The 11,177-nt window shown below is 37.6% G+C and overlaps 1 protein-coding gene across 1 annotated transcript; it reads left to right on the top strand.

Moving 5' to 3' along the window:
* Positions 1-6,001: 6,001 nt before the first annotated feature.
* On the top strand, positions 6,002-10,274 carry LOC102708737. Its single transcript, XM_040527156.1, has 3 exons — positions 6,002-6,164; positions 7,425-8,151; positions 9,353-10,274. The coding sequence occupies exons 1-3, from the start codon at positions 6,002-6,004 to the stop codon at positions 10,272-10,274; spliced, it is 1,812 nt and encodes a 603-aa protein (XP_040383090.1).
* The last annotated feature ends 903 nt before the right edge of the window (positions 10,275-11,177 follow it).

Raw genomic sequence — 11,177 nt, 5'->3', positions numbered from 1 at the left:
AGCTGTCTCAAAATGTGAGCACCTTCATGTTCCCAAATCAAACCAATCAGAAGATCATAAACCTAATCTTTCATCATCTATTTATACTTGAATAGGTCTATTGCAATGTACATAGCGTGTTACCAAATGTGTCTGTAACTCAGCCAAAGAAGCAACCTCGAGGCATGCTTTTGTTCTCAACCAGTAGGCAGTACCAAGACAATCGAGAGGACATGGGACCACCACCAATTGATCATGCCAATGTGGCAGAGAAAAAAAATACATAAACAACAATTGCATCAAAATAAAACCAATCCAATAAGGATTACATTGTATGCATGGTGAAGATCCAACTAAGTAGACAAGAGCGAACAATACGGACATATTACTACACGAGATATTCACATGGTCCCTTCATTTCTACGGGTCTCAACTCTCAAACCTAGCACACATATGTGTAATGCTAACGAAAATTCTGACACATAAACATGGATAAAATGCACTATGAGCCAAACAAGCATATGGTATTTTAATTCTGCAAACTGTCCGTCCTAGACATTGACAAGATTAGTAATATTAACCCAGGCCATATCACTACTTTACAGGAGCTAGCCAAGTAGATAGGGCACATTTAGGGGTTGTTTAGATGGAGCTAAATTTTTTATAGCCCCATGTCACATCGGATGTTTGATACTAATTTAAAGTATTAAACATAGGCTATTAATAAAACTCATCTATAATCTTAGACTAATTCGCGAGACGAATCTAATGAGCCTAATTAATTCATGATTAGACTATGTGATGCTACAGTAAACATTTGCTAATTATGGATTAATTAGGCTTAAAAAATTCGTCTCATGGATTAGCTCTTAATTATAAAATTAGTTTTTTATTATTTTATATTTAATAATTCAAATTAGTGTCCAAACATTCGATTTGATTAGGGACTAAAAATAAAAATAAGTCTCTTCAAACAAACACCACCTTAGGCCCATCAGTCAATTTTTCAAGACCCAACAGAAGCCTGTCAGATATCTGGAGGCCCTACAGCCCAACTCTATTGCTCCACTTGGCAGTTGCCACGCAGGTGCTTCTCCTGGGCCTAGCACGCTGTTATCAGGATATCATAGCCCAATCTCATCGTTACCACACAGTTTGCCAGATAAGCCAAATTTCCAGTAGTAGGTCCTAGTTAGTAGAGACCTGGCTACATTTTGATTTTGTGCTGTATGGGTTATCTTTTCGCTTTTTTTAAAAAAAATCGAATGCAAATGAAATTTATTAATAAAGATTTTATGTACATATTGATACTATCTAAAAGCCAAGGCTAAAAATTAAATTTTCATCAAAATCAACTCTAAATAAATTTAAGGATATATATATATATATATATATATAACTTCATTGTAATTATCCATGTGCCAAAATACCACCGGAAGAAATTGATCTATTAGCTTATAGAAAATGTCATGGCATGGAACTATTCCATGTCAACTGCAATTTAACCGTTAATAGTATGTTCATTGACCACGTAACAGTTAATAATAAAAAAATCATGCATCACAGACAGAATTACTAAGTGTATATATAAGGGAATATCTATAAGGGTTTTGGCTTGCACGCAACAATATTCCGACTGATTCCTCCGTCCAATGTCCATTTTATCATGACGACTACAATTCCATTAACACATTTGAAGAAAAAATTTATAAGCAGAAGATGTGATATATATCTTAATATATGTATAAGAGCCCAAACAGATGAGGTAGTGAGGTTAGTAATTATGACTGGGCACCATCAAATTAATTCAAAAACTAATAAATATATTTGTAGAACGTTGTATAATGGCCTTTCTTTTTTCTCTTTGCTTGGGTAGAATGATAATGATCTTTAGCTACAATCGTTCAATAAATTACTTTGGTTACGTGCCTTGTGGCAGAAGCCTCGGAGGTTACGGTTGTGGGGGTGATTACATCATATTTAGAAACAAAAAATAATTTATAAACAAAACTTTTATATACATATTGTTGGTAATCTAGAAGATAAGGTTGAAAAGAAACTACAATGAAAAATTCTAAAATCAACTCAAAATTTATGATCGATAATTTAAATTTTGGCTTATAAGAATAAACAGAAGCAAAAAGATGGAGCCGTAAATCATTTCCATTATCTTCAAGAAAAGGAAACGCGCACGGAATTTTACCTCCAATATTCGTTATCTTAGCGAAGACATTTTCATATGCATCATCGTTAATTACTCCATTGGATAATTATAATACCCAACTCGTTATTAGTGTTTTGGTGAGATCTACTTCAGCTAGATTGAAGTGCATGTTTGGTGAGATCAAGTAATACATCTGGGTTAACATTTTTACTTGAAACGAGGACGGAATTATAGTTTTATACTATTTGGATGTGAGTCCGATCAACATGTAGAGTGGGCCATGTAGATTTGGCGTTGGGTGTTACAGTAACTCTTTTACGTTAATAATTACAAATCGTTCTTGTGATTAATTAATCAAAATGTGCCAGAATATTTAATGGTATTAGTCAACTTAAATTCGATGGAAATTAAACTGTTGCACTTGAACGGAAATTTAATCTAGACAGTTGTTTGGACAATGATCACCTGGCTGACAGTCAATAAAAAATACTCCCTCCATATTTCTATGTATGACACTGTTGGCTTTTAGAATCATGTTTGACCATTCGTATTATTTAAAATTTATATCCAAATATGCAAAATTATAATGCATAATTAAAGTTTTTATAATAATAAATCATATTATAACAAAATAATTAATAATTATATAATTTTTTTGAATAAGACGAATTGTCAAACGTGTCATATAAAAAAAATATGGAGGGAGTATATATTTACATGTGTTTAATTTGCCTCAATGTGTAAGCAATGATACTATGAATGAACACTCTGCCATTGTTGGCCCATTGTTGTATTTGTAATTGTACGAAACTAACAAGGAATGCGATTCTTAATTAAGTTTCGTAAATATGAGTTACCAATATGTCAATTATTTCAAAAGCATGTGAACATGTACCACATGACCATGAACTTTAGCTAAAACGCAACAGTATATTATAAACAACTGGCCATTGTTTTATGTGAAGAGCAAATAATTAATCCTGTCTTTGTCATCAATAAGCTCCCCATCTATATATGGCGGCCGGCAATAAATTTTTGAAACCTCGTATTGGCCATTTCTCTGTCGGGTTAACTAGAAATATTTTTTAGCTAATGGTGTAGGGTTAAAGAGACACCGGCCAAAAGCCTTCATAATTAAACAGGGCTGATCCTGATAGGTTATTAGTCTAGTATTACGTACTCCGTGGTGGGTTACTTGGCAAAGTGTCCCACAGAATCTAGTAATGATATTAATTTAAAGAAACCATGTCAAACAGAATCTCTAGGCTGTTTTTTTAGACAGATCCATATATAATCTCTGTGGATCCACTTAGCCTAGCTAACTAGAGTACCAAGTCGACCATCATTTCACAAATAGATGCATCTGTCCTTTTAATTAATTAGTCACATAAAACTGTGTAGTCACAATAAACATTTTTCCTTTTTTACTATATATATATGTTAATTGTATAAAGTTTGAGGACTGATATGCAATTTAATTAGTGTTGTAAGTTGATTAAATCCTCAGCCTTTCGATTTGACTGTTTTTATCTCAAGGAACTGAAATGGAACGAGTAAATTTCATACAACCACAAGTTTTGGAGCGTCCATAACATATCCCCAGTTTTTACAATTTGTTCCAAGGAAGATTTATTTTGATGCAAAATGTTCCATAAACCTCACACTTATGCAGAATACATATATTTCAATATAATAAACATTATTGGCAAGCATATACTCATATTATAGACTGAAAAGACACATGCCTCTACCCTTTACTCTATTTCCTTCCTAACTCTCCCAATTCACGATGGAGAAAGATTAAGATGCAAAACTTGGTAACATTAAACAAATTACATAAACCCAAAGTACGCATTTGGTAACTGATATTTATTTAGAAGGTGACCAATGCTAGACAATTTAATATATTATTTTACGCATGTATCATGTATAAGTGTAATAGCAAAACAAATGATTTATGGATGGATGTGGGGTTTGTGAACATTTTGCCTTAAAACCGGTGGTTACTTGAAACAAATTGCCAAAAAAAAAAATTTGTGTTAGGAATTCCTGGTTTTGTAAAATTCACTCAAATGGAAAATTAATTCCACTTTAAGTTTGAATGAAAAAGCTAGAGCCCAGTAACTTATAAAGCATATAATTAGCTGTCCAGAATCTTGCCAGGAGACTTCTTGGACCAGGACTCTGAAAACTACACACAATTACACATGTACAGATAAATATTGCAAAGATTCCGAGTGCGCATGTAGTTTTATTTGAAACAGGGATCATGAGGCATTGATGCCGGCCGGCGAATTTTTGGTGAATAAATAGAGGATCCTGTCGCAGATCCCTTCTTTGTACGTTTGCCATTCTTTGAGCGGCAGGAGGATATCTCGCATCTTCTGCTCTGCTGACTTCTGACTTCAGATCGATCATTCGAGGTATCCAACTATCCATATATATCCTTCTCAAGATCATATGACTTTGTACTGATCCTCGCATATGATCACACTGCTAACAAAAAAACCAATGTTTGGTCAAAATTTATTTTCGTAGATGGATAGAACGCCCGTCTAGCTAGCTTATTTTATTTGCAAAAAGTTACTAATTTTCAGAAAGGAATATGCCTCTTAGTAGCCCGCATGCGGCGAAAAAAGAAGTATATATTTTTATTTTACTAATTAAGCACTTACGCACCTATAGAAACCCATATTACAAGCCGCGGTATTTATTTGAACGAAATATGCATCATTATCGTTTATAAGGTTCGACATGAAGACGTACCTCACCTTCACCGACACTCATTCTTATGGTCACACTGTCAAGCAATTGTTGTTGGAAAGCAAGATAATATATTTTCTTTTTTTTACATCTTCTAAATTTATAGTACTTAATTACTAGTTCTGTAAGTAATATTAAATAGAAAAGTAATTATTAAAAAGTTGTGTATCTGGTCTATCTATGTGATCTTTTTTATAACACATCTTCATTTGAGATCGTTTGAAATATAGATATGAGATTACGTAGGAAAATAAATGAGATGTTACTCAAATGAAAAAAAAAATCACGTCAAGACCTAAAATTTTCATCTAAAGTTCATTTTTATTTAACTCCGTACAAAAAATGGTATATACATATATCTACTATTTTGAAAATTTAATTTTTGATAGCGGATCGTTAAGAGGTGCTCCTGCGAAAATCAATTTATTCACACAATCCTCTTATTGGCCCGCATGCAAAATTACCAACATCTTTCTAGTTGATCATTTTATTCATCTGCCTATCATAATAAATGTTCACAAGCATACTGTGGTCGTGTTTGGCGATAGTATAAATAACCCGTACGAAAACATAATAATATATTAGTACATAATTAATTAATTATTAATTATTAAAAATTGAAAAATAGAGTAGTATGATTTTTTATGCAACTTTTCAATAACTTTTTTATAAAAAGATACACCATTTATCCGTTCGGGAAGAGCACGCGTGAAAAAAGAGGCAATCTGGCTTACTCATCGGATGGAAGGAACGCGAGCCATCGGATGGAACGAACACGGCCTGTGTCCTCGCATGACTCAGCGCAACATAGATTGTCTATCGAATGGTCCATCCGATTGACATTACGTATGTACACTATTATACTCCCTCCGACGATGAAAAATGTAACTTTTCGAAAGATTTTTAATTTTTTTAAAAAAATTAGTTACACGTAAAGTAACATTCTTGTTTTATCCTCTAATAAAAACAAAAATATTAATTATTAAATTATTCTGAACAAGAAGAAGAGTTAAACATTGTATCTAAAAGTGGAAACCTCAATTTGTTTTGGAGTATACTTTAATTGATTGTTTGGCAGTGATACAGAGTCATATGATGGAGGAAGTGAGGCAACTGTCACACGACGTCGAGATCTTCCTCGACGAGCTCGTCATCCAGGAGGACACTAGGCGCAGCCGACTCATGCCCGACATCTCGAGACTCAGAGGTCGTGCCAGGGAAGCGACTCAACTATGGAATGTGGATCTTAATATCCCTGGTATGACTTTCTAATATTAATATTGTATAGATTTATTTATTAATAAATATATATTTTTTATACTCTCTTTAGTTTTTTTATGACTACATTAACTTTTGGATCTAAGTTTTGATCGTTAATTTGCCTTACTCAAATTTTTTTTGTAATTCTTAAAGCTCCCTTAGTATCAAATTAAATGATTAAAATAATTGAAAAATTATATATTTTTTGAATAAGATAAATGATACGTATACTTAAAGTTAATGGAATTAGTTAAATAGAGAACATAACTATAAATCTTACAATATTAATAGAAGCGAACTCAGTGCTTGGGTTCAAATCAAGCATGAATAGCCTATTTACTTCCATGCATAAGTGTATGTTTCTTCGATTAATGCATGCATGAGAATTGGTAAATTTTTTTCGCTCTTCGAATACATGCTGCTCCCTCTGACGTCCTAAATGCCAAAAAGTGTAATATTTGTATGGTTGAAAATATATGTAAATTCAGCAGCATGTTTTCTTCAAATTTCAATTTTTCGTTTAGTTTCTTGTTAAATATCCACAGTTGCTTATTTTAATCTCCCATTTTTTTTACGAAATTTTCCATTTCACCGGCTGCCGGTCCCCAAAATACTTTTTGATTTCAGTAATTTGGGCCGGATATAAACTAGGGGAAACATGCAACTTACCATTGGTTAAAAGCGATATTTCGAATAAATTATCTTTGAAGTTGAGCTAAAAGTGTCAAAATATATCTAAAAGTGTGTTCTACAAACTATCATAGGTAGGCGGTAGACCAGAGTGATCCTTGATAATGTACGTTTTTGGAGCAATCTACGGCAAATGACATAAAGATACAAATTAAACCTTACACACCCTCTGCTCTAATTTTTTTTATTTAGCACAAAGTTTAATCTGTCACACTCCTAAAACCCAGATAACAAATTTTATGTTAGAACAATTTACAAAATCTAACAAGTATAATACTTTTCAGTGCATGAAAAATGTAAGTATGAAACTTATTTTATATTTAATTAAGTATTTAAAAAATTTCCAACGGTTATATTTATAAAAGTTTAACCAAATCTTTGTTCTGTAGGATATAAATTTTTGACTGGAGGATAGAGTATATGTCAAATTTTGCCTATAATAACGAAGTAACATGGGACTGGGGGCTGAAATTTATATAGGTGTCATCCGCTGTTCCCTAGTTCGGATGTTTTGCAACGAATCGGTTCAGTCGAATGCAGAAATAACGAATCTTTATTTTGATGCCAGCTTGCAGGGCAAATAATGATGCTCCGGCGCCGGAGATCACTCACCAGTTCCACTCGCCGGCTCACACGATGAAGCTTGAGACGACCGACGACGCCGGCCAGTGGCCTGACCAGTGCGGCGGCTGCAAGGAGCTCGCCGCCGGCCGCCGCAGGTACACGTGCAAGCACTGCGAGCTCACCCTCTACATGTGCTGCGCCACCGCGCCGCGCGCCACGGAGCACCCTCTGTTCCCGGGCCGCGTCTTCCGTCTGCACGAACGGCCGCCGCCGCCGCCTCCGTGGTCCGCCGCCGACGACAGCCGCAGGCGGGCGTGCGACGCGTGCGGCGACCTCCTGCACGGCGACGGCCTCGCCTACCACTGCGCCGGCGCCGGGCGCGGCGGCCTGGACCTGGACCTCCACACGCGCTGCGCAAGGCTGCCGGCGGCTCGCCCCGGCGCCGACGTCGTCGTCGACGGCTACACCGTCGAGCTCCTCAGGGTGGCCTCCGGCCGGTGCGGCATCTGCATGTCCGGCGAGGGTGGGTACCGTGGCAGGTTCTGGTCCTACCGCTTCCGGCGAGACGGCGACGGCGTCGTCGTCGAGCTGCACCTCTCGTGTTTGAAAGAGCTAGGATCACAATCGCACGAGACACTGACTATATTGTATGAGATTCTAATGAACGGGTCGCTGTGGTCCATGCCAGCAAGGGATCCCGGTGAAGGTACATCGTCTGGAAATTCTGGCAGGTACGTATGGACTACCATGATTTTAAAATATAAGTATTTCTGATTATCTAGCAAATATTAAGATTGAGTTGAAGATCTTATTTTAGGTAAATTAGTGATTTATTTTTAAAATCTTATTTGTTTATATATTCCCTTTCGCGAGCATTAATTTGATTGGTGGTGCAATTAATAAAACAATGAAAATCAGGAAAATCAGCAACAAATAATTAGATTGTAGTGAAAAAAAATTATGATAATACAATTATGCAACAATTTTAAGGGGTATGTAAAATCATCAAATGGTCAAAGTTACGTCCAGCCGGTTGAAATATATATATATAAAACGACACTTATTTATACCACGAAGGAGCACAATGTTATATATGAAAAAAACTAATTTTTCTTTGTTATAAAATCTAGTATAATTATAAAAATATAATTCATCGTTAAGATGTTTTTACTGAACAGATATTAAAATAAATTAATTAATACTTGACTCGTCCCAAAGTAACCTCATATTTCACTTATCATACACATACAAATACAAAATACCAATACAAAACAATAAGACCATACTATCTTTTAATCTGTCAAATTCCAAGTCAATTGTCCATCACATTTCATCCAGTTTTAATATATTTCTTCTATTCTTTAATGAAATGATTACTCAAAATTTAACTTATTTTGGGATAACAAGAGTGAGAAAAGAAAGGTGGAGTTGAGGAATGGTCAACATCAGCATTTGGTAAAAAAAAAAGGAAGTTGCTCTTGTTTTTCTTTTACGATGTTGACTTTTAAATACTATTGACTATTTGTTATATTTTAAATTATTCTATAAATACGTGAAATTGTAAATCATACTTAAAGTGATAAAACAAATATTCAAATGCCAATTCAATGTCAACCATGTTAAATAAAAATAGAAAAGCAAAGTTAGTATAATGTACTAGCTCACTAAATGAACCATTTAGAGTAATACAATAGCAGGTATAAGCCAGCTATAAACATATTTTAAAGAGAAAAATAGAAGAGAGAGTAGAGGTGAGCTGCTAATTTATAGCCAGCTGCACACGGGTTCCAAGGCAAAATGTATATATGACATGTAGGATCATGTATTGATATTTTATAGCTAACTATTGTATGTATTGGCTATTAGATTGGCTATAAATGGATTGGACCTACTAGTTAGCTATACTATTAAACTTGCTCTATACATTTACAGTGAGAAAGACAATGGTAAGCTGCCAGCAGTAGACGAGGAGTACACGTTTCAGTACCCGAGTGGAGTAAACGGCAGTACTACGCTGCCGGAGAAGATCGCTGACCCCAGCCACCACCGGCAGCACAAGCTCCAGCTGGTGAACATCACCGGCGGCCGGCCGTTCCAGTGTGACGCCTGCAAGGAGCCCGGCGACGGGCCAAGGTACCGCTGCCACGCTTGCAACGTCGACGTCCACAAGTTCTGCGCCGAGGCGCCGGCCACGCTGCAGCACGACCTCCTCGACGGCCGAACGTTCTGGCTCCTCGCCGTGCCGCCGCCGGGCCCGCCGGAGCCGCCGCACCCCGCCGTCGCGCGCGCCGGCGGCAGGCGCTGCGACACGTGCGGTGACCCCGTGCGAGGCCTCGTCTACCACTGCTCCGGCGCCAACCTCGACCTCCACCCGTGCTGCGCCGGCCTGCACATGTGGCGTGGGGGAGCCGCCACCTGGCCGGCCGTCACCCTCGACAGGCTCCCCTTCAAGATCGTGGCGCTACGGCGGTGCAGCCTTTGCGACAAGGAGGAGGTGGGCGGCCGCCGCAGCAGGCGCCATTGCCAGCAGTGGTGCTACTACTACGACGCCGGCGAGGGCGTGTACCTGCACGTGGCCTGCGTTAAGCGCATCGCCCGGAGGAGATGGCAGGCAGGGATGGAGTCGGGATGTGGAGGGCGGATCATGCTGGCGAGCGAGGAGCTGATGAATGTGGGGGGTGCCCTCAACAGCATCGCGTCGTCGTCGTCGGAGGCTCGCAAGGTCATCGGCGCCGCCGTGCGCGTCATCATCGCGGTGATATTCGGCGACCAGACTGCCGTCGAGGGAGACGTCAGCTCTTCGGTAGCTCTGAATCTCCAATGGCTGACATGTCTATTCGGAATTCAAACCTAAAATCGATTGCTACAATCTGTGTGTCTCACCCTCTCAATGGAATAGTAAATGAAAGAACAAAATAGGTAATAATTACGTAAATTATTTGAATGGTGAAACGTCGATGGGAGATTAAGTTTTAATAAAGAAAAGTGATGGGAGTACTTGCTAAGTTAATAAATGATGGAGGTGTCGATTGGATTGTTTCTCATGCTTTAATTTGTTCATCTTTCCAGGAGTTTGAATGTATTTGTATTTCCTCGGTCGGTGTAAAATTGCAGTGTGTATGTATTTTTGTGTATGCTATTTGTTACTGATGTCGAAAATATACAGTACTTTACAAGCACCAATTCATCTTATGTATATGTTTTTTTTGGGGGGTTTTCTTTTCCTAATCTTGGACTCAAATATGAAGCTTTGTGCATTAGTGATGACCACGAGAGAAAATAGAAGTGCATTACGGTATACCTGCGAATTGAATTAGAATATAGCAGAAGTTACCGACTTACACGAGCCTTGACGAACTCTGATCACATCGGTTACAGATCACGATTTTAGCCCTGCATGAATGACTTATGTCATCTTTGACGAGCCATGGCTTAGAGCCTGTCACGGATAATTCGTGTTGGGCCTTTATCTTGGCATGTAATAGATGATATGTTATTGGTGATGAGCCTTGCCAAATATAGTCATCTATAACATGTCGTTTTTTGGCCTGTCACGTATGAGTGGGTGCATAATGGACTATTGGCTCCTGTCACGAATGGCCCATAAAACATGTTATGTTCCGTGGTAGTATAATACCTTCTATCTATAGTGCATGACGCACCGTACCAGGACCGTGTACCTATTTTTCACAAATTTGATGCGTGACATCAAATATTTATGTCTACCATTCGATCATATAACTGGTCACAAGTATAT

The sequence above is a fragment of the Oryza brachyantha genome, chromosome 8 (genome assembly GCF_000231095.2).
Source record: "Oryza brachyantha chromosome 8, ObraRS2, whole genome shotgun sequence".
In the NCBI taxonomy this organism is placed as follows: domain Eukaryota; kingdom Viridiplantae; phylum Streptophyta; class Magnoliopsida; order Poales; family Poaceae; genus Oryza; species Oryza brachyantha.
Note: the sequence above shows the minus strand (reverse complement) of the source record. Positions and strands in the feature narration are given on the sequence as shown.

Coding starts and splice junctions, on each gene's coding strand:
- LOC102708737 (XM_040527156.1), top strand. CDS start 6,002: ATGGAGGAAGTGAGGCAACTGTCACACGACGTCGAGATCTTCCTCGAC. Junction 6,165..7,424: donor TGTGGATCTTAATATCCCTG/GTATGACTTTCT, acceptor TTTTGATGCCAG/CTTGCAGGGCAAATAATGAT. Junction 8,152..9,352: donor TCGTCTGGAAATTCTGGCAG/GTACGTATGGAC, acceptor ATACATTTACAG/TGAGAAAGACAATGGTAAGC.